This window comes from Coregonus lavaretus (assembly GCF_964263955.1).
Source record: "Coregonus lavaretus genome assembly, chromosome: 16".
Taxonomy (NCBI): Eukaryota; Metazoa; Chordata; class Actinopteri; order Salmoniformes; family Salmonidae; genus Coregonus; species Coregonus lavaretus.
Window position 1 is genome coordinate 44153050 of NC_140003.1, and position 23808 is coordinate 44176857.

Here is a 23808-nt window from a genome sequence, read left to right on the forward strand (position 1 = left end):
AATTCTGATATCTTTACCATCTAGTCATTTTAATCAATATTTTATTAAACACATACAGTGTAAATACCAACACATCAGTTGACAACTCCTTAATGAAAATGTCATGGAGTTGCATAAAGCACCGAATGATTTCACTCAAGTCTTTCAATTTTATGTATACGTTCTCTTGGGTGCTTCAAGACAAATGAGATGTAAAATACCTCCAGTGTCTGTTGCTGTGTCTGGTAATTCCACTTTAACATACCTGCATGTGACCTTCAGGGCTTTAGTGACAGGTCAGGACCCTAAATATGGTGAAAGTACAATATGAAATGTAGTGTTTAAGACTTCAAAGTGGTCACTGAAAGTGCAGTTATTTATAGGTTTAACATTGGACTTGTGGATGGGCATGCATGGTAACCCAAGTCTGTGAGCACAACTTCCCTGTAATTGTGGTTTCAAGGTCAATCTGCATTCAGTAAATGATGTGCAGTTATACAATACATGTGATTTACAATTATGATGTTGACTTGGTTAAGTGCCTGTGCCAGTGCCAGTGCCAGTGCATGTGATTTCTCTCCCGAGTGGCGCAGTGGTCTAAGGCACTGCATCGCAGTGCTAGCTGTGCCACTAGAGATCCTGGTTCGAATCCAGGCTCTGTCGTAGTATGTGCTAACTGTAAGTCGCTCTGGATAAGAGCGTCTGCTAAATGACTAAAATGTAAATTTACAATGATGATGTTGACTTGGACGACATTGATCAACTTTGAACGAAAGACGGCGACAAAAGTAGAATATGGATCAGAGTTTATTTCTTCCCCCCCCCGCTTGTCCTCCAACTTGTGCATCTAATGCAGACTTTCATTCACAGAGAATTTCTAGATATACGGAAACATTCCCCACATCTATTCCCCACATACAAAATTAAAAGGATTTTAGCGTCAACTTGACACAGTATGTAATTGATCATTATACTTCCACTTCATAGAACAGATGGACAGGAAAAAGCAGTAGAAAAGTTAACTGGTGATGTTTACTTGGGGGGCCACTTCCTCCAGCTTGGGCTCTGCACAGGGAGAGAAAAAAGGTGTGCGATGAGAATATGCATGCATTATATTCCTGGTCCTAGAAGAAGCTAAAAGCATTTCAAAAAAGGCTCATGGCCTCCTTTATAAAACTACTAACCTGTGAACTTGAACTCTGGGAAAGCTACGAGGTCTCCACCACCATACAGTCGCTGGAGTTTAGTCAGCTCCTCTGCCAAGTTCTTCTCATATGCAGGGTCTGCATCTACCAAACCACCACTGGCCCTGAGAAAAATAAGGTAAAAATGTCAGCTTGATGACAAAGGGGATGATCGTGAGCAAGACAGAAGAGCTAGCCAAAAACAGCTGTGTAACTTACACGCTCTTTGAGGAGTACTCACGGATCGAATCTAGGAAGAACTTCTGGATTGGGTCCAGTTGACCTGATAGTTCAAGGAAATAAAACAACAATTATTTTATATTCATTTACAGCAGTTCCCCTTTTTAGTCTGGGTACCAGTCTGGTTAGGTAACTTGCCACTCCTGTCATTGGCCAAAGAGACTGGCCTTTGGCCAACCGAACGTTCAAAATGCAGCCAGATTTGCAGCGCAGTTCCTGATTGGTAGTTGGAAAAATATATACATATTTGCCATTACAAAGTTATGGAACATGGAGTGCGCCCAAATTTGGCGCAACATAGAATTATAAGTGGCTAGTGAGGACTCCGTAGTGAGAGAAATAATGATACGGAAAATATTAGCCTACAAGATTAAATCGAACTATGTTTTCTGAGAAGAAAGAAATGAAAAACTGGCACCTGTCGTCATTAAGTTAAATAGTTTTCCTATCAGTCTAATTTGCATAAACATTGTGATTGGATGATAGCTATGAGGTTTATCGAAATCATGATCAAATCCTATGATCTTTATAGCTCATTAATGATAGAATGTTCATATTTGAAGATTGTGAAAAGCTAGTCTCTTTGGAAAATGACAGGACTGGCAAGGAGTGGAACGCAATAACTGAACAGAGACGGCAAGCAGGCTATGCCCTTTTGGCTTGAACCACATGATAAAAACGAATCACGTCTGTGACCAAGACCCTCATGCACAAAAACAGCACCTAGGAGTGGTAGACAATGTATAGCATCTACAAGGGTAAGAGAGGAAAGATTAATGTTAGAAAAGGTCAGGTAACAGGTTATAAGTTGCCGTGAAGGGGAATGCTATGCATCACATCTGTGAAGTTCATAGCATCACTTGGCAGACAATGGGTTCTATATTTGAGATGTCCAATTTAAATCCCTGCGTATATAACCAATTAATGTACATTTAACAGTAAAATGTAACAACTTCTTTCCCCACTCATGTTTGATTCCACACCCAGCAACCAAGGTGCAGTTTCAAACTCAGTGCATTGACCACCAAGGGGAAGGAAAGTTGACATTTCCAAAGTCATATGATATACAGCACCAATCAAATACAGAAGTGAGGGGATCAATGACAGATTACTGATATCATGCGACTCAGGGAAAACACAAGTGTGAGAGAAGTTGAGGGGGAGAGTAGGAAACAGAATCCTAATATCACACCCCATTTCACAATGTCATCCCTTAGTAGCTGCCCAGAGACACCAGACTAGCCAAAACGCTGCTTAGTATGACCTCAACATTACCTTTGACAGTACACATTAACCGTACAAATTATAATAATAATAATAATAATATGCCATTTAGCAGACGCTTTTATCCAAAGCGACTTACAGTCATGCGTGCATACATTTTTGTGTATGGGTGGTCCCGGGGATCGAACCCACTACCTTGGCGTTACAAGCGCCGTGCTCTACCAGCTGAGCTACAGAGGACCACATGTAACGTAAAACAAACCGGACAATAGTTGAAATTATAAAAATAAAAAAACGTAAAATTGAGGGCGTCGTAACAATATTCAGTGAAGGGAATAGAGGAGGATATGAAAGAGGAGTTGCGCAAATAAGAACAGAATTCACAATGATCAAGTGACAGAAGGAAAACATAGAACGATGTCGAGAAACAAACTTGCAGCAGGATGAGTGCAGTTCAGAATTAGTTAAGTGCTGGAAAAACATGGCAAAATAAAAGATACTGAGCCAAGAAGATCAGTGCTGACCATCACAGATGAACCAGAGAGGAAATGATGAAGCCGTGCTGATGAGTATGCAGTGGAGACATGCATCGGGTGTTGGATGGTCAAAGCAGTATGGTTACAGGTTAATGCATAGAATCCCAGAAGGACCGGGTTGGGGGAAGAGGGGGTGTGGCTGTGGCTTGAGTCCACATGGCTGCAATGATGTAGACATGTGGTAGTTCTTTGAGGGATAAATAGCAAATACATTATGTGGTAAATAAGCCCACTGAAAAAGACAAGCCAATAAGCTGCGCAAAGCAAGAACGAAAAGTGCTTTTGTGATATTAGGTATCTTTACAAGTTATCCTTATAGTTATAATATATTCACATGGGAATTAAAATATGACTGTTGGTAAACTGTAGGGTCCATAGAGGAAAGAAGGGGGTATACCCTCAGACGCCGCAATCCGTTCTGCCTCAGCCGGGGCCTCTGCAATCAGCTCCTCTGCTGCAGCTTCAACTTGGGCAGCTTCAGCCACAACCTCTGCTACAACTTCAACGAGGGCTTCAGCTGCACCTTCAATGGCTGCAGATTCAGCCACAACTTCTGCAGCAGCTTCAACTGAGGCAGCTTCAGCAACAGCTTCTGCAGCAGCTTCAACTGAGGCAGCTTCAACTGAGGCAGCTTCAGCAACAGCTTCTGCAGGGGCAGCAGCAACATCTGGGACGGCTTCAATACGAGCGTCGGCTGCTGATGAAGCTTCAACGACAGGAGCAGCTTCGGCTGCAGCAGGGGAAGCTGCTTCAACAACAGGAGCGGCTTCGGCTGCTTGGACGACAGGAGCAGCTTCGGCTGCAGCGGGGGATGGTACAGCGTCAGCTGCGGCAACAATCGATTCTGCTGCAGCGTCTTCAACAACAGGCTTGGGGGCGGCGCCAACTTCTGCTGCAGCAGCGGCCGCTGGTGTCACTTCTTTCTTGGGAAACTCCACATATTTTCTGTGTGGGACAAGCTTCTCTAAAGGACGGGGGGGGGGGGGGAACAAACCAGATGTATTTATATTCTCTAAGTAGTCTAAAAGGATTGTACGCCAACATGCCCCCACTTTGCCTTAAAAATGTGGACGAAACTTACCCAGCGGAACATGGCTACCCCCAGAGAGTATTCAAGAATATCCCTTTGCAAGACACATACAGTGGGGAAAAATGTATTTAGTCAGCCACCAATTGTGCAAGTTCTCCCACTTAAAAAGAAGAGAGAGGCCTGTAATTTTCATCATAGGTACACGTCAACTATGACAGACAAAATGAGAGAAAAAAAATCGTGGCTGACTAAATTGGTGGCTGACTAAATACTTTTTTTCCCCCCCACTGTATGGAGACTGGACTAGAAAGGGTACAAAGTGTAACATTTCAAGAAGGGCCACAAAAAGTGTAACAGTACTGTTAATGGAGGGACATAGTAAAAACATGACATTTTAAATCAAAGTATAGTTTCATAATTAAGTGCCAAGATAAACTTCCCCAGCTAGCCAAAACTATCTTTCATTGACAATTCTTGTTATCGAGTACGAGAAAAAATTCAACTTATATAAGAGGATACTATTGTTTGAAAAATATCTGATTATATTAGTGAAAGCTGTGAAAAAAAATTCATTTTATGTTGATACCCGGGGTAGGAAAACATCAAATTAATTTGCATTTTTCACCATCACTTAATATAGAAACAATTTGTGGAACTAGCTGAGACATTTGCTCAAATTGTGGTACAAGCGGCCTGCAGAAATAAAATCCTTCTAGAGGATTCAGAATTGTAGATTCCTCAGCCTTTTGGCTGCAAATACAGGCCTCCAGGATGCTTCAGCATGAACAGTGAGAGACAGAATAACAACAACAAAATCCAGAAAAATGCATGTCGAAAATGTTATAAATTGATTAGCATTTTAGTGAGGGAAATAAGTATTTGACCCCTCTGCAAAACATGACTTAGTACTTGGTGGCAAAACCCTTGTTGGCAATCACAGAGGTCAGACGTTTCTTGTAGTTGGCCACCAGGTTTGCACACATCTCAGGAGGGATTTTATCCCACTCCTCTTTGCAGATCTTCTCCAAGTCATTAAGGTTTCGAGGCTGACGTTTGGCAACTCGAACCTTCAGCTCCCTCCACAGATTTTCTATGGGATTAAGGTCTGGAGACTGGCTAGGCCACTCCAGGACCTTAATGTGCTTCTTCTTGAGCCACTCCTTTGTTGCCTTGGCCGTGTGTTTTGGGTCATTGTCATGCTGGAATACCCATCCACAACTAATTTTCAATGCCCTGGCTAAGGGAAGGAGGTTCTCACCCAAGATTTGGCGGTACATGGCCCCGTCCATTGTCCCTTTGATTCGGTGAAGTTGTCCTGTCCCCTTAGCAGAAAAACACCCCCAAAGCATAATGTTTCCACCTCCATGTTTGACGGTGGGGATGGTGTTCTTGGGGTCATATGCAGCATTCCTCCTCCTCCAAACACGGCGAGTTGAGTTGATGCCAAAGAGCTCCATTTTGGTCTCATCTGACCACAACACTTTCACCCAGTTCTCCTCTGAATCATTCAGATGTTCATTGGCAAACTTCAGACGGGCATGTATATGTGCTTTCTTGAGCAGGGGGACCTTGCGGGCGCTGCAGGATTTCAGTCCTTCACGGCGTAGTGAGTTACCAATTGTTTTCTTGGTGACTATGGTCCCAGCTGCCTTGAGATCATTGACAAGATCCTCCCGTGTAGTTCTGGGCGGATTCCTCATCGTTCTCATGATCATTGTAACTCCACGAGGTGAGATCTTGCATGGAGCCCTAGGCCGAGGGAGATTGACAGTTATTTTGTGTTTCTTTCATTTGCGAATAATCGCACCAACTGTTGGCACCTTCTCACCAAGCTGCTTGGCGATGGTCTTGTAGCCCATTCCAGCCTTGTGTAGGTCTACAATCCTGTCCCTGACATCCTTGGAGAGCTATTTGGTCTTGGCCATGGTGGAGAGTTTGGAATCTGATTGATTGATAGCTTCTGGCTCCCAGGTGTATTTTATACAGGTAACAAACTGAGATTAGGAGCACTCCCTTTAAGAGTGTGCTCCTAATCTCAGCTCGTTACCTGTATAAAAGACACCTGGGAGCCAGAAATCTTTCTGATTGAGAGGGGGTCAAATACGTATTTCCCTCATTAAAATGCAAATCAATTTATAACATTTTTGACATGCTTTTTTCTGGATTTTTTCGTTGTTATTCTGTATCTCACTGTTCAAATAAACCTACCATTAAAATTATAGACTGATCATTTCTTTGTTAGTGGGCAAACGTACAAAATCAGCAGGAGATAAAATAATTTTTTCCCTCACTGTATTAGTAGAGTAAAGGTCATGGTTTGACTAAAGGCATAACGTGCAGCAGCAGTTGCTGCCAGTCAGTTCAGTGTGCTGTTTCAGCAGTGATTGACAGGACAGCTCAAATACTGTAGGGCTACTGTACACAATATCTTCAGCATCTGAAAGACCTTTGAAATGTATTTCTTCTGTGCATCTTCATAATGGCAGTGCATGTCCATCTTGATTGGCGATGTAATGTTCTTGATTGGTCATGGAAAATGTTTCCCCAAAAAGGAACTTCTCATAAAAAATATATATAAAAAATAAATAAATAAAAAGTCTCACTACTAATAGAAATATTCCGGGACAAACGAGGTGTTCATATCTCTAGTGAAGTCTTCAAATCAGATGAGCCACATTGGGGCGTTTTATCAGTCTTGCTGTCAATGGGTCTCTCTTCTCCTCCTGGATCAATTGATGAATAGCATTACAGCTAAATCAAATCTGTGGATAGTCCACAGCCAACTCTTTCTGAGTTTGTCATTGTGTGCCAACTACTTTAAGTCCCTTTGTCAAATACACAAGAAAATGGCCAAGTAAGTATAATTTGGATCTGATGTGTAATTGTATTGATATTTGTAGCACCCTCACTATGCTCAACATTTACATTACATTTAAATGTTTACATTTAGCAGACGCTCTTATCCAGAGCAACTTACAGGAGCAAGTAGGGTTAAGTGCCTTGCTCAAGGGCACATCGACAGATTTTTCACCTAGTCGGCTCGGGGATTAGAACCAGCGACCTTTCGGTTACCGGCACAACGCTCTTAACCACTAAGCTACCTGCCGCCCACAGAATTGACATCTGCTAAAGTATCATAAACTATAAATAATTGTGAGGTATTTTTTTTGTCAAATTAAATGCTGATCAAAACTTACTTCCTGAGCTGCTCTTCTTGGGCTTCTTTGGACCACCAGCTTTCGTGCACAGGGCAGCAGCACTCAACGTTCTCCAGCTCTCTGCCTGCATGCACTGATCCAAATAGTTACAATATAACTGCAACTAGGGCTGTGAAAACAATGAAATAATGAATTGCATGATTTTCTGTAGTTAATTGTGATGATCACAATTTCAGAATTTGCTCAAATTTGGCCCCAATTAAAAGATTTGTCCATTTTAAAAAGCAATGCATTGTGTTGCAGGCATACTATGCTTCGATTTTAAGGGCCAGAAACACAAAATAATCTGTATCAGAAACGTTTTGTTTCAGGGCTGGGTTTTATTTTAATGCTACGACCCACCCGCATGGCATTGTTTACTAAATCAGTAACACATTTACATTTTAGTCATTTAGCAGACGCTCTTATCCAGAGCGACTTACAGTTAGTGAGTGCATACATTTTTCATACTGTCATCAAGGCAAAGGGTGGCTATTGAAGAATCTGAAATATAAAATATATTTTGATTTGTTTAACACTTTTATGGTTAATAAATGATTCTATATGTGTTATTTCATAGTTTTGATGTCTTCACTATAATTCTACAATGTAGAAAACAGTCAAAATAAAAGAAAAACCCTTGAATTAGTAGGCGTTCTAAACCTTTTGACCGGTAGTATACATTTTACCTCAATTACCTTGACTAACCTGTGCCCCGCACATTGACTGTACCGGTACCCCCTGTATATAGCCTCGCTACTGTTATTTTACTGCTGCTCTTTAATGTTTGTTTTTTAGTCAAATATTTTTTTTTTAGACCTTAATCCCATAGAAAATCTGTGGAGGGAGCTGAAGGTTCGAGTTGCCAAACGTCAGCCTCGAAAAAAAGTATCTAATTTTTACTTAACACTTATTTTTCTTAAAACTGCATTGTTGGTTAAGGGCCTGTAAGTAAGCATTTCACTGTAAGGTGTATTCGGCGCATGCGAGACATTTTTTTGTATTTGATTCTACAAAGTATTGACTCAGGGGTGTAAATACTTACAGTGAGGGAAAAAAGTATTTGATCCCCTGCTGATTTTGTACGTATGCCAACTGACAAAGAAATGATCAGTCTATAATTTTAATGGTAGTTTTATTTGAACAGTGAGAGACAGAGTAACAACAACAAAAATCCAGAAAAACGCATGTAAAAAATGTTATCAATTTATTTGCATTTTAATGAGGGAAATAAGTATTTGACCCCCTCTCAATCAGAAAGAGTTCTGGCTCCCAGGTGCCTTTTATACAGGTAACGAGCTGAGATTAGGAGCACACTCTTAAAGGGAGTGCTCCTAATCTCAGTTTGTTACCTGTATAAAAGACACCTGTCCACAGAAGCAATCAATCAGATTCCAAACTCTCCACCATGGCCAAGGCCAAAGAGCAATCCAAGGATGTCAGGGACAAGATTGTAGACCTACACAAGTCTGGAATGGGCTACAAGACCATCGGCAAGCAGCTTGGTGAGAAGGTGACAACAGTTGGTGCGATTATTCGCAAATGGAAGAAACACAAAATAACTGTCAATCTCCCTCGACCTGGGGCTCCATGCAAGATCTCACCTCGTGGAGTTGCAATGATCATGAGAACGGTGAGGAATTAGCCCAGAACTACACGGGAGGATCTTGTCAATGATCTCAAGGCAGCTGGGACCATAGTCACCAAGAAAACAATTGGTAACATACTACGCCGTGAAGGACTGAAATCCTGCAGCACCCGCAAGGTCCCCCTGTTCAAGAAAGCACCTATACAGGCCCGTCTGGAGTTTGCCAATGAACATCTGACTGATTCAGAGGAGAACTGGGTGAAAGTGTTGTGGTCAGATGAGACCAAAATCGAGCTCTTTGGCATCAACTCAACTCGCCGTGTTTGGAGGAGGAGGAATGCTGCCTATGACCCCAAGAACACCATCCCCACCGTCAAACATGGAGGTGGAAACATTATACTTTGGGGGTGTTTTTCTGCTAAGGGGACAGGACAACTTCACCAAATAAAAGGGACGATGGACGGGGCCATGTACCGTCAAATCTTGGGTGAGAACCTTCCCTCAGCCAGGGCATTGAAAATTGGTTGTGGATGGGTATTCCAGCATGACAATGACCCAAAACACACGGCCAAGGCAACAAAGGAGTGGCTCAAGAAGAAGCACATTAAGTTCCTGGAGTGGCCTAGCCAGTCTCCAGACCTTAATCCCATAGAAGATCTGTGGAGGGAGCTGAAGGTTCGAGTTGCCAAACGTCAGCCTTGAAACCTTAATGACTTGGAGAAGATCTGCAAAGAGGAGTGGGATAAAATCCCTCCTGAGATGTGTGCAAACCTGGTGGTCAACTACAAGAAACGTCTGACCTCTGTGATTGCCAACAAGGGTTTTGCCACCAAGTACTAAGTCATGTTTTGCAGAGGGGTCAAATACTTATTTCCCTCATTAAAATGCAAATCAATTTATAACATTTTTGACATGCGTTTTTCTGGATTTTGTTGTTGTTATTCTGTCTCTCCCTGTTCAAATAAACCTACCATTAAAATTATAGACTGATCATGTCTTTGTCAGTGGGCAAACATACAAAATCAGCAGGGGATCAAATACGTTTTTCCCTCACTGTATGTAAATGAGATATTTCAGTATTTCATTTTCAATACATTTGGAAAAATTTCTGAAAACATGTTTTCACTGTCACCATGGGGTATCGTGTGTGGATGGGTGAGAAAAATATATATATTTTGAATTCAGGCTGTAAAACAAAATGTGGAATAAGTCAAGGGGTATGAATACTTTCTGAAGGCACTGTAAGACCACAACATGAAATCAAATTTTATTGGCCACATGCGCCGAATACAACAGGTGCAGACATTACAGTGAAATGCTTACTTACAGCCCTTAACCAACAGTGCATTTATTTTTTATAAAAAAGTAAAATAAAACAAAAAAGTGTTGAGAAAAAAAGAGCAGAAGTAAAATAAAATAACAGTAGGGAGGCTATTTACAGTGGGGAGAACAAGTATTTGATACACTGCCGATTTTGCAGGTTTTCCTACTTACAAAGCATGTAGAGGTCTGTAATTTTTATCATAGGTACACTTCAACTGTGAGAGACAGAATCTAAAACAAAAATCCAGAAAAGCACATTGTATGATTTTAAAGTAATTAATTTGCATTTTATTGCATGACATAAGTATTTGATCACCTACCAACCAGTAAGAATTCCGTCTCTCACAGACCTGTTAGTTTTTCTTTAAGAAGCCCTCCTGTTCTCCACTCATCACCTTTATTAACTGCACCTGTTTGAACTCGTTACCTGTATAAAAGACACCTGTCCACACACTCAATCAAACAGACTCCAACCTCTCCACAATGGCCAAGACCAGTGAGCTGTGTAAGGACACCAGGGATACAATTGTAGACCTGCACAAGGCTGGGATGGGCTACAGGACAATAGGCAAGCAGCTTGGTGAGAAGGCAACAACTGTTGGCGCAATTATTAGAAAATTGAAGAAGTTCAAGATGACGGTCAATCACCCTCGGTCTGTGGCTCCATGCAAGATCTCACCTCGTGGGGCATCAATGATCATGAGGAAGGTGAGGGATCAGCCCAGAACTACACGGCATGACCTGGTCAATGACCTGAAGAGAGCTGGGAGCACAGTCTCAAAGAAAACCATTAGTAACACACTACGCCGTCATGGATTAAAATCCTGCAGCGCACGCAAGGTCCCCCTGCTCAAGCCAGCACATGTCCAGGCCCGTCTGAAGTTTGCCAATGACCATCTGGATGATCCAGAGGAGGAATGGGAGAAGGTAATGTGGTCTGATGAGACAAATATAGAGCTTTTTGGTCTAAACTCCACTCGCCGTGTTTGGAGGAAGAAGAAGGATGAGTACAACCCCAAGAACACCATCCCACCGTGAAGCATGGAGGTGGAAACATCATTCTTTGGGGATGCTTTTCTGCAAAGGGGACAGGACAACTGCACTGTATTGAGGCGAGGATGGATGGGGCCATGTATCGCGAGATCTTGGCCAACAACCTCCTTCCCTCAGTAAGAGCATTGAAGATGGGTCGTGGCTGGGTCTTCCAGCATGACAACGACCCGAAACACACAGCCAGGGCAACTAAGGAGTGGCTTCGTAAGAAGCATCTCAAGGTCCTGGAGTGGCCTAGCCAGTCTCCAGACCTGAACCCAATAGAAAATCTTTGGAGGGAGCTGAAAGTCCGTATTGCCCAGCGACAGCCCCGAAACCTGAAGGATCTGGAGAAGATCTGTATGGAGGAGTGGGCCAAAATCCCTGCTGCAGTGTGTGCAAACCTGGTCAAGACCTACAGGAAACGTATGATCTCTGTAATTGCAAACAAAGGTTTCTGTACCAAATATTAAGTTCTGCTTTTCTGATGTATCAAATACTTATGTCATGCAATAAAATGCAAATTAATTACTTAAAAATCATACAATGTGATTTTCTGGATTTTTGTTTTAGATTCCGTCTCTCACAGTTGAAGTGTACCTATGATAACAATTACAGACCTCTACATGCTTTGTAAGTCGGAAAACCTTCAAAATCGGCAGTGTATCAAATACTTGTTCTCCCCACTGTATACAGGGGGGTACCGGTGCAGAGTCAATGTGCGGGGGCACCGGCTAGTTGAGGTAGTTGAGGTAATATGCACATGTGGGTAGAGTTAAAGTGACTATGCATAAATAATTAACAGAGTAGCAGCAGCATAAAAAGATGGGGTGTGGGGGGGGGGCAGTGCAAATAGTCCGGGTAGCCATGATTAGCTGTTCAGGAGTCTTATGGCTTGGGGGTAGAAGCTGTTGAGAAGTCTTTTGGACCTAGACTTGGCACTCCGGTACCGCTTGCCGTGCGGTAGCAGAGAGAACAGTCTATGACTAGGGTGGCTGGAGTCTTTGACAATTTTGAGGGCCTTCCTCTGACACCGCCTGGTATAGAGGTCCTGGATGGCAGGAAGCTTGGCCCCAGTGATGTACTGGGCCGTACGCACTACCCTCTGTAGTGCCTTGCGGTCAGAGGCCAAGCAGTTGCCATACCAGGTGGTGATGCAACCAGTCAGGATGCTCTCGATGGTGCAGCTGTAGAATTTTTTGAGGATCTGAGGACCCATGCCAAATCTTTTCAGTCTCCTGAGGGGGAATAGGCTTTGTCGTGCGCTCTTCACGACTGTCTTGGTGTGTTTGGACCATGATAGTTTGTTGGTGATGTGGACACCAAGGAACTTGAAGCTCTCAACCTGTTCCACTACAGCCCCGTCGATGAGAATGGAGGCGTGCTCAGTCCTCTTTTTTTTTTCCTGTAGTCCACAATCATCTCCTTTGTCTTGGTCACGTTGAGGGAGAGGTTGTTATCCTGGCACCACACGGCCAGGTCTCTGACCTCCTCCCTATAGGTTGTCTCATCGTTGTCTGTGATCAGGCCTACCACTGTTGTGTCGTCGGCAAACTTAATGATGGTGTTGGAGTCGTACCTGGCCATGCAGTCATGGGTGAACAGGGAGTACAGGAGGGGACTGAGCACGCACCCCTGAGGGGCCCCCGTGTTGAGGATCAGTGTGGCAGATGTGTTGTTACCTACCCTTACCACCTGGGGGCGGCCTGTCAGGAAGTCCAGGATCCAGTTGCAGAGGGAGGTGTTTAGTCCCAGGATCCTTAGCTTAGTGATGAGCTTTGAGGGCACTATGGTGTTGAACGCTGAGCTGTAGTCATTGAATAGCATTCTCACGTAGGTGTTCCTCTTGTCCAGGTGGGAAAGGGCAGTGTGGAGTGCAATAGAGACTGCATCATCTGTGGATCTGTTAGGGCGGTATGCAAATTGGAGTGGGTCTAGGGTTTCTGGGATAATGCTGTTGATGTGAGCCATGACCAGCCTTTCAAAGCACTTCATGGCTACAGACGTCAGTGCTACGGGTTGGTAGTCATTTAGGCAGGTTATCTTAGTGTCCTTGGGCACAGGGACTATGGTGGTCTGCTTGAAACATGTTGGTATTACAGACTCAGTCAGGGACATGTTGAAAATGTCAGTGAAGACACTTGCCAGTTGGTCAGCACATGCTCGGAGTACACGTCCTGGTAATCCGTCTGGCCCTGCGGCCTTGTGAATGTTGACCTGCTTAAAAGTCTTACTCACATCGGCTACGGAGAGCGTGATCACATAGTCATCCGGAACAGCTGGTGCTCTCATGCATGCTTCAGTGTTGCTTGCCTCGAAGCGAGCATAGAAGTGGTTTAGCTCGTCTGGTAGGCTTGTGTCACTGGGCAGCTCGCGGCTGTACGAGTATATATAAAGTATACAAGTATATATAAAGAATATACAAAGGTCAATTGGGCTAGGGGGTACAATATCACATTACACAAGGCCCTTAAGTGGCATACACACATTTATAATTCTTACAGCTTTTTTGTTGGTAGAGTATTTAATTGTCTTAAAATATAGTGTAATGTATTTTTGTAAGGTAAGAAAATGTGGTGTTTTGTTTGTAAATATACATTTTAGAATATGAAATTTGGCCAAAAGAATAATGAACTTAATTACATAAAATTGTTTCAATTTATTTCTATAGTAGGTACAAGCAGTACATCTCTCCATAATAGTGTAAAATCTTCATAAATGTGTTCAATTATAAATCTACTGATGTCTTGCCACAGATTCCTTACATGAATAAAATGCCAAAAAATATGCAACACCGTTTCTGGGTGGTCATTACAAAAAGTACAATTTGAATTTATGTTTTTCATAAACTTCTTCATACAGTGGTTGGCAGGATCATATTTATGAATAATTTAAAAAGAAACTTCCTTAAATTTTGCTAATAAGTAGGTATGTGTGTGGAAACATCCAAACTTTTTTCCAACAGATATTATCAATAAAACCATTCCAATAGGGCGTGACATTTTTACATTTACATTTTAGTCATTTAGCAGACGCTCTTATCCAGAGCGACTTACAGTTAGTGAGTGCATACATTATTTTTGTTTGAGTATTATTATTATTTTTTATACCCCCCCCTTGGGAATCGAACCCACAACCCTGGCGTTGCAAACGCCATGCTCTACCAACTGAGCTACATCCCTGCCGGCCATTCCCTCCCCTACCCTGGACGACGCTGGGCCAATTGTGCGCCGCCCCATAGGTCTCCCGGTCACGGCCGGCTGCGACAGAGCCTGGATGTTTGGAGGAAAAAGGGGGGCCGCTTGCAAGCCGAAGAACAATAAGCTATAGATACAACATCCCGCTGAAACAAGGCTCCTATAACTCTATTGTTGTTGTATGGACCAAAAGAAAAACAAATCTTTCCTACTGATGAGTCAACAGGGTTAATCGTAGGTATGTTCTGAAGGTCAGGTCTTGACACGTTCCTGAATAATAAAGCAACACCTGAGGGAATGGCATCTAAAACAATTGCAAAATCTTTAGGTGTTAGGGGGATCTTGTAAAGTGATAAGAATTCCTTATAATTAAGTGAAAGACCCTCTGCATTTACAAGTTGGCACACCAATAGGATATTATTTCGGAACCAATATTCTAAAATCAAAGAAGTATTTTTATACAATATTCCCCATTTATTCCACATATAATATCTGTGTGGAGAAAAATTATGCTTAAAAATTAAGGACCATGACAAGAAAACCTGCCGATGAAAAGCAGAGAGTTTCACTGGAACTTTGTCAATATTATAATTGCAAACCAATATGAAGTTAAGGCCACCAGAAGTAGAGAAGACACGATGAGGAATAAAGTTCCACATAGAAGTGGGTCTTCTTAGGAATTGTTTTATCCAATTGATCTTAAACGTATTCTTTAAGGTAGTAAAGTCTAGAAAAATTCAGCCCACCAATACTCAATAGTTTTCCTAATGTAATGGGTACGGTTTCTCCACAGAAAGTTGAAAAGCATCTGGTCTATCGCTTTGCTTATTTTACCGTCGAGATATAAAGATCGAGCGGCACGTGTTAGCCTAGAGATGCCCTGAGCCTTGGTTATTAAGACTCTTCCCTTTTAAAGATAAGTCCCGCTGTAGCCATTGATTTAGCTTCTTCTGGGGTTTTTTAATAAGAGTGTTAACATTTTGTGGGTATCCCGAGTGGCGCAGTGGTCTAAGGCACTGCATCGCAGTGCCACTAGAGATCCTGGTTCGAATCCAGGCTCTGTCGTAGCCGGCCGCGACCGGGAGACCCATGGGGCGGCGCACAATTGGCCCGGCGTAGTCCAGGGTATGGGAGGGAATGGCCGGCAGGGATGTAGCTCAGTTGGTAGAGCATGGCGTTTGCAACGCCGGGGTTGTGGGTTCGATTCCCACGGGGGGTCAGTATAAAATAATAATGTATGCACTAACTATAAGAGTGTCTGCTAAATGACTAAAATGTAAACCTATAGTATCCATAATCTTTTAGTTAACGTTTTGTTCTTTGGTGACGTAAAAGAGGTGCGACAAAATACTTCCGCGCGTCCCACGTGAACGGTATTTGTAGAAGGAGCCATGGCAGCTCTCGGTGCCTGTGGAGAATGGCTTGTTTCAACCTATGAAAAAAAGCTAATTGCAGTACACACTAAAAAGAGCAGGTTTTTAATAACGTATTATTTGTTCAATATGTGTGTAATAATGTATTATTTGTTCAATAATGCGTCGTATAAGCTAAGCTAGTAGGCTAGCGATGAGAAAGAAATTAGATAACTAGCTGCATATCATGCTAGCTAGTCAGCTATTAGCTAAGTTAGTCCATTTATAGACGGTATACACTGAGTGTACAACATATTTTTCTATCACAGAATGACCAGGTGAACGCTGTGACCCCGTTTTGATGTCACTTGTTAAATCAACTTAAATCAGTGTAGATGAAGGGGAGAAGACAGGTTAAAGAAGGATTTTTAAGCCTTGAGACAATTGAGACATGGATTGTGTGTGTGCCAAGACAAAATATTGAAGTGCCTTTGAATGGGGTATGGTAGAAGGTGCCAGGCGCACAGGCTGCAACTCAATATTAGGAAGGTATTCCTAATGTTTTGTACTCTCAGTACAAAACAGGCTAATTTAGTACTTTCTTGGGCTAGCGAGCTATGTGTATGAAATCAACGTCCACATTTGAAATCATCAATGATTAAATGGTTCTTTCTCTTTTTGTACCAGAGAACCATTTGTGTTTGACTGCAGCGCAGCAGAACAGAAGCCAAAGGACACAGAGGCCGACAACAAAAGGTAAACAACATTAGCACGCTATGTATTTTCAGCCAACTGACCTCTCAGAATTGTGTTGCCCAAACCCATGGGCAGTTGTCCGTGCAGTGTACCCATCATTGCTGAGTTATCATCAGACTTCCGAGACCTAGATATGTGACTGAACCACTTGTTTGATTTGAAACGTGTGTGTCACTGTGTGGTCAGAAGCAGCTTTTTCAAGAGAGATGATTTAACCTGAAATGTACTGATCCCTTTCATCCTGGTAGTGATGGATCAGAAGAGACGGGTAGTGACAAGATCCTGGCGTTTGCCATTTCCTCCTCGGCGAAGCTGGTGGCGCTGACAGATGACACCAAACGCCTGGTTCTGTTCCGCTGTGAACCCTCATGGCAGGTCATCAGTACAAGGTATCCGTAGAACAAGCCGATAAAAAGCAAATATCCTACTTACTGAAATCGACAACAAATCCAAAGAGATTGCCGCTCTCTTTTAGTTGTTGAGTGAGGCAGTTGTATGATTTCAGGTGGGTTGTGCGAAGGTGCACATCTCTTGTGTTCACCGAGGCTGAGGATGAGGTGTGGGCGGCAGACAAGTCAGGTGACGTCTACTCCTTCTCTGTGGTGGAGCCTCAGAAGACAGGAGAGTTGAAGCTGGGCCATCTATCCATGCTGCTATCAATGGTAAAGAGGATTAATTCATGCACATTTTACTTTCTTATTAAAGGGTAGGCAGTTTTTCCTAGTTGAATGTTTTTAAAGGCCATTTTCAGGAGATGGGACAGCCCTTACCTGGTCCCGTCTTACATCTCAGATTGTGCAGAATTGAGGGGGTCCGACGCCTTCAACGGTTGTACATTTTCACAATTGTAACATGACGATCAATGGCTCTTCAAGTGGACAACTCCCGAGGGAACTGACACTCAGTTTGGGATATCACCCTCCCCTCTCCTCTAGACCCTGACCCCCAATGACAAATACGTCATCACAGCCGACCGCGATGAGAAGATCAGGGTCAGCCACCTGAGGTCACCACACAACATCCAGGCATTCTGCCTGGGACACTTGGAGTGAGTATGGCTGGCCTACCTAGCAAGGAATGGCCACGGAAAGGAGACATAATTAAACATGAATGCTTAACCAGTCGGTTACCACTAATTTCCTGATATTTCAAAAAAATTTCTCCATAGGTTTGTCAGTTCTCTATTGGCCCCACCAGGACACCCACAGTGGCTACTCTCTGGATCAGGGGTGAGAGATCGAGACAAACTGCTAGACATATTACAATTCTGCTGAATTGAGTTCTATGACTTAAAGCTGGGCGATCTTTCAGAGAGGTATCACTTGTACTGGTCCAGACCTAGCTCTACTGACTGGGCCGGCATGTCTGACTGGGCCGGTGTGTGTTGACAGGATGGGACCATGAAGCTGTGGGAGTATGAGTCGGGTCGGAGGCTCCAGAGCTGGGACCTGAAGCAGCTGAGGGACATGCCGAACTCTGACACAGGAAAGGAAAAGGTGACCACTTGACTTCTCACATGAACCCTATCAGTCCTGAGATCCCAACACTTGACTTCTCACATGAGCCCTGTTTTGTAGAGTGGGTGAAAACGCGCTTTGGTGATCAAATTTCACTTCCTTATGTTATAAAATACATTTTAAAAAGACAAATATGAATTGTCATGTTCTGAATCGTTCAGTGGGGTCTTTCTCTAACATACTGAATCATTAACATTATATCAAAAAAGTCGGATTTTGTAACCTAATACATTTGATAATAAGCACTGCTTTCTCCCAGTGACTTTTGAGGACGTCTGGTGGTCGTCTGCAGATTTGTTTCTGCGGGTCGCAAAAAGCCAAATGAATACAAACTGAATTAAATGTAAAAGGCTTGGAGAGAAAAAAAAGCTTGCGGTACGTTCCGGGCTCTGATATTTCATAAAGAACACCACTTTCGCATTAATATGAAAAGCGTATACTAAAATATGAAAATACTACGTCTCAAAATCGATATCTATCTTACCTCTATATTGTTTTATGTCCTCCGGATTCAACGGTGAGCCTGTCATTAAGCCTTAATTCTCTCACAACAATCCAGCCTGGCTGACACAGTGCTATTTTCCAGATTTGTTTACCTTTTAGTTTTTTTCCCTCTGGCCTCCATTGATTTTGTGGGATCCTAAAAGGGTAGAAACTCCAATAACTGTTGAACTGGTTATGATAGGAGACATGAGGTTTGGACCATTGGTTTTCTTAGAGGAGTATCTACGCAATTATCATTATTTTACCCATTGGTCAAAATATCAGTTTTTGATTGAAAAACCCTGCATTAATAGTTTGTAGCTCAAACCGTTCGGACTCTATAGACATTTTTGTAAAAAGTCCCGCCCCAGGCCCCTTCAGGACCCGACCCTTGTCTTACTGAGCTGTAGCTCACACAGACCAATGGTTGGTATCCATGGACGCAGAAGGTATGGACCAATCCAATGGTACAACCCAGAAGCCTGTAGCTCAAACACAATGTTTTTAAAGGGGTCAGAAGTCCGGAATGCGCCGGCGTCCCTGTGGGACTGTAGTTAACCAAGCCACTCACACTGATACAGGGAGGAGTCATTCCTCTTCTGGGTGTGCATTTAACAACGACTAGTGAACATTGTCATTCATTATCCGTGTCATTCATACCTATACTGAATAGCTCTCTTTGTTCTCGCTCATGCTAAGCCACAACCCATCGAGCTGACTGTTGATAGTTCAGTGCACCCTCTATGTATACAGTGCCTTGAAAAAGTATTTTCCCCCTTTCTGATTTCTCAATTTTTTGCATATTTTTTAAATACTAAATGTTATCAGATCTTCAACCAAAACCTAATGTTCGATATAGGGAACCTGAGTTTATAAATAACACATTCAATGGATACTTATTTAATTAACAAAGTTATGCAACACCCAATTCCCCTGTGTGAAAAAGTAATTGCCCCCAGACACTCCATAACTGGTTGTGCCACCTTTAGCTGCAATGACTGCAATCAAATGTTTCCTGTAGTTGTTGATCAGTCTCTCACATCGCTGTGGAAGAATTTTGGCCCACTCTTGCATGCAGAACTTCTTTAACTCAGCAACATTTGTGGGTTTTCAAGCATGAACTGCACGTTTCAAGTCCTGCCTCAACATCTCAATTGGAATTAGGTATTGGCTTTGACTAGGCCATTCCAAAACATAAAGTCTGTTGCTTTTTTAGCTATTTTCATATAGACTTGATTGTGTGTTTTGGATCGTCGTCTTGCTGCATGACCCAGCGGCGCTTCAGCTTCAGCTCACAGACCGATGTCCTGACATTCTCCTGTAGAATTATCTGATACAGAGCAGAATTCATGAATATTTCTATTAAGTCAAGTCGTCCAGGTCCTGAGGCAGAAAAGTCTCCAGACCATCACACTACCACCACCATGCTTGACCGTTGGTATGAGGTTCTTACTGTGGAATGAAGTGTTTGGTTTTCGCCACCCGACGACAGGACAGTTTTTTTCTCGGCCACCCGCATAGAATTGTTCACGAGAGCTGTTCCGTGGCCCGCCAAATAACGTCCATTTATTTAGGCCTAATTGTTTTTATAACTCGAGTAGTAGGCTATTCCCATTACCCGCATGAAATAATTAGTCAGCATGTCTATTCAACATTTGGATAATAATATAATAATATGCCATTTAGCAGACGCTTTTATCCAAAGCGACTTACAGTCTTGCGTGCATACATTTTTGTGTATGGGTGGTCCCGGGGATCGAACCCACTACCTTGGCGTTACAAGTGCCGTCTGAGCTACAGAGGACCACTGGATAAAAGGAAACCATGCCATGAATTAAGAACGATAGGGCTGCGGCACATTGACAACTCAAATGGCTACTTAGCCTTTTTCTTACCTAATGAAAGCTTATAGCTGACGTAACTAAACAATACCTTTTATCAAATAGTTTAATTGAAACTTAAAGAAACAATTCCCCCGAATCTAATAGGCTATAGGCTGCAACATAATAGGCTACATTGATTTAGTAGGCGATTAGCTACTCAAAGTTTTACCAGCCGCACAGGTTTATACTTTACATTGCCTGCATATGGTCTAAATGAACGAAAACCTAAATTAATGTAATAATTAACTGTTAATAAACCGAATTATCGTAAACAAATACCCGCTCATACTTTTGCAGGCTGTGTATCCAGCTACCGGGTTGTTGTGCTCCTTGTCCACAATGACGCCGAAGTCCTTCCAAAGCGGGGATTTCACTCAGCAAAACCTGTTTCCACAATGGTGTATTTCACCATCATAACATAAATGTTTTATTTCTCCTGTTACGTTAGACATTTTCACGCGACCTATGGAGTCAGGGAAAATAAACTTGGCAACATATTGTTGCGTGGTTGAAGGGAAAATAAGCTCTGCACTTGGCCAAATTAGGAATGTTTCAGCACCACACAAATAAACCTACTAATGGACAAACCTACTAATGGACAGTTCCCTGCTCGACTCTCTCGTTGCGTGGCTGGTAGCCTACCAAGGCCTGGCTATGTCTGCCTCACCTGCTCACATAGCCTAATGGGATTCGCAACACAATTCAACACAACAAGCTCCTGGCTTTGAAAAATACATATATTATATTGATTTTAAACGTTTCCGACCCGAAATATAATTGTTCTGAACCGCCAGCCAACCCACGAGTTGAAATAATGTTTTCATTCCACCCCTGCCAGCTGATTTTATTGTTATTTTTGGGAAGTCAACCGCGGGGAACCATGGGTATCTGACCCGATGCAAGACTCTAGCAGGTCGCCGATTTTCCCCTGAACCATGTTATGTTTATGACATCATCATAATTTTTAACTTTGTTCCCAGAGGTCTGCAGTCAGCAGGATAGCAGGGTCCCCCGGTGGACATCATGTGGCGGTGCAGTGTGAGAGGTCGGTGCATATATCAGGAGTTGACAGTGTACTGTGCACATATATAAATGACACTAGCTATGTAGATCAGTGGAGTGTGTGTGTAACCTTTGACATAATATTTGACCTGTGTTTTCCAGAGTTCCCTCAGTGCAGTTGTTTGGGATGGAGCAGGGGACAGAGGAGCGGCTGGTGCCCTCCAGCAGGGTGACCCTACCTCACTGTCCTCTGGATTTGACCTTTGACCCCCAGGGTCGGCTCTGGGTCCTGCTGGATAGCCGAGAGACGCCGATCCTCATGTACACACACACGCAAGACAGCTGGCAGGTACGGTTATAGAGCAAACACTTGCCTTACAAACACACCAGTATACTGTTCTCATTTAGTAAACACACACCAGGATTTGGGTTTAGTTCTGTTCACAAAGCCAGTGTGGTGTTTGTTCTGTTCAAAATCAAATCAAATGTTATTGGTCACATACACGTGTTTAGCAGATGTTATCGCGGGTGTAGCGAAATGCTTGTGTTTCTAGCTCCGACAGTGCAGTAATGTCCAACAATTTCACAACATATACCCAACACACACAAATCTTCACAAAGCCACTGTGGTGTTTGTTCTCTCTGCAGTGCGACAGTGAAAGCCCAGAGCTGAAAAGCGTGACAGAGGCCCTTCAGCCGCATTGGGAGGCACTTCAGGGTGAATCATCGCACATACGCACAACACTGTGCCCTCACGTTACCACATTGCCCCCTCATCATCCTCCTACTCCTTCAGTAAAGAGCAGTACTAACCTGCGGTGTTTATGCACTTGGCTCCATGTCTGCCTCCTCATGTTCCCCTGAGCTAAGTAGTTCTAATGCAAAGTAGTCAAAAGACTCACAGGAGACTTTACATTCGTTTTTTTTTTTTTACTCTTTTGTTATTTAGTGAATGCTCAGAAATAACCTGCAACATAAACTTAGATCAAGGCTTTAGAACAAAGGGGTTTGATTTGTCATTCTAATTGTAATCCACCACCTGAACTGTGCTCCAATCTATTTCACTGTCTCTGAACCTGCTCCCTCCCTCCCTCCCTCCCTGTTTCTCCTCACAACAGTCTCAGCAGGGTTAGAGAGCCAGTTCCAGCACCTGTACAAGGCCAACTTTGACAACATGGCGTCCTACAGAGAAAAGAAGCAGCAGAGGCTCCAGCAGCAGAATGAACACGGGGGCAAGAAGAAGAGAGGACCAGGGAAGGGGCAGCAGTCCAACGGAGACAGTAAAAAAGCCAAGAAAGGCAACCAGTCTGGGTCAGTGCCCAAAGCCTCTAGCTGAAACTGAGAGGAGAGACAGAGGGATAAATTATATATTGGGGTTTAAAAAGGCTTCTTTCAGAGTTCTCTATGTTATTCTATCTTTGTTTGGAGATGGATAGGCTGACCACAGAGTTGTGTAAATGTATTATGATTTTTGAATTACAAATAATTTGTTTTTTTAAATAAAACATTATGACTCACAGTTTGACGCTTAAAAGGGGCTCTCTCGCTCCCCACTATATGTGTTGTCCTCTCCAGTTTAACTAGAGCCAAGCACCGTGTAGTGTCATACCTTGACCACTGGGGAGCCGAGTCCTTCCACTGTCAGGAAGTAAGTTGACTACGTCATTCAAATCTGACCCAATTCCGTATCAAGAGGCGTTTGATGCCATTTCCTACTTCACAGTGCCGTTTCAGAAATGCTTTCTTGAACATGTGAACTTACATATGCTTTTAATTACAAACTTATATGGGATCTGCATATGAATAAAATGTTTAAATTCTGAGCCTAGTTTAGCCAAGGAGGAAGCACTGAGCTATGCAGAGAGAAAGGCGGGATCCATGATTGGCTGAGATAATGGAAGGCGATAATAGAGAGACTATTTCCTGGAAGATGATGTCATGCCGACTCAGGCCTTTTACATGTGAATTCTTAAAGAGGTGTGGGGCTTAAAGGGGTTTAAAAGATGCTGAATAGGCATAAACAAAGAAGAGCTCTCTAAAAAGTGTGAAAATCATTCAAGGGCATTTTTTTCCTACTTGTCTCCCAAAGTAGGATAACAAGTTTATCACATTTCAAAGAAGTAAAAATGTCTCATTTGCATTGAAAGGCTTAAGGTGTTTCAACAACGCCCTGTTGTTTGACCAAGTCACGTTTTGCAAGGGTCACCGCCACACTGACAGCTCTTCAGAAGCTGCTATGTTTCCTAGCAACGTCCAGAAGTAAACAGTGTTTCTCACCAGCCATT

At 42.9% G+C, this 23808-nt stretch overlaps 2 protein-coding genes across 4 annotated transcripts; one reads left to right on the forward strand and one right to left on the reverse strand.

Moving 5' to 3' along the window:
• Window positions 1-768: 768 nt before the first annotated feature.
• LOC311143553 (ATP synthase-coupling factor 6, mitochondrial-like) lies at window positions 769-18999 on the reverse strand. Of its 3 annotated transcripts, XM_084179404.1 has the most exons (6): window positions 18640-18999; window positions 7851-7894; window positions 7391-7520; window positions 1383-1446; window positions 1164-1288; window positions 769-1044 (listed from the first exon to the last, which is right to left on the reverse strand). In XM_084179404.1, the coding sequence occupies exons 3-6, from the start codon at window positions 7479-7481 to the stop codon at window positions 998-1000; spliced, it is 327 nt and encodes a 108-aa protein (XP_084035530.1). In that variant the 5' UTR covers window positions 7482-7520; window positions 7851-7894; window positions 18640-18999; the 3' UTR covers window positions 769-997. The 3 variants fall into 3 exon arrangements, with proteins under 3 accessions (XP_084035530.1, XP_084035532.1, XP_084035531.1); XM_084179406.1 differs by lacking the exon at window positions 7851-7894 and having other exon boundaries at window positions 7391-7484; window positions 18752-18999; XM_084179405.1 differs by lacking the exon at window positions 7851-7894.
• On the forward strand, window positions 15888-23045 carry LOC311143552 (tRNA (guanine-N(7)-)-methyltransferase non-catalytic subunit wdr4-like). The gene is made up of 11 exons (XM_084179403.1): window positions 15888-16004; window positions 16570-16638; window positions 16887-17027; window positions 17144-17300; window positions 17574-17686; window positions 17807-17867; window positions 18030-18134; window positions 21502-21566; window positions 21686-21872; window positions 22172-22241; window positions 22642-23045. The coding sequence occupies exons 1-11, from the start codon at window positions 15922-15924 to the stop codon at window positions 22857-22859; spliced, it is 1269 nt and encodes a 422-aa protein (XP_084035529.1). The 5' UTR covers window positions 15888-15921; the 3' UTR covers window positions 22860-23045.
• The last annotated feature ends 763 nt before the right edge of the window (window positions 23046-23808 follow it).

Excerpts from the sequence above, each read along its gene's own strand:
- LOC311143553 (XM_084179406.1), bottom strand. The coding sequence starts at position 7,481 with ATGCAGGCAGAGAGCTGGAGAACGTTGAGTGCTGCTGCCCTGTGCACG. Across the intron at positions 1,289-1,382 it reads GAGTACTCCTCAAAGAGCGT|GGCCAGTGGTGGTTTGGTAG; the intron begins GTAAGTTACACA and ends TATTTTTCTCAG. Across the intron at positions 1,045-1,163 it reads CCCAGAGTTCAAGTTCACAG|AGCCCAAGCTGGAGGAAGTG; the intron begins GTTAGTAGTTTT and ends CTCCCTGTGCAG.
- LOC311143552 (XM_084179403.1), top strand. The coding sequence starts at position 15,922 with ATGGCAGCTCTCGGTGCCTGTGGAGAATGGCTTGTTTCAACCTATGAA. Across the intron at positions 17,301-17,573 it reads TATCCATGCTGCTATCAATG|ACCCTGACCCCCAATGACAA; the intron begins GTAAAGAGGATT and ends CCTCTCCTCTAG. Across the intron at positions 21,873-22,171 it reads ACACGCAAGACAGCTGGCAG|TGCGACAGTGAAAGCCCAGA; the intron begins GTACGGTTATAG and ends TTCTCTCTGCAG.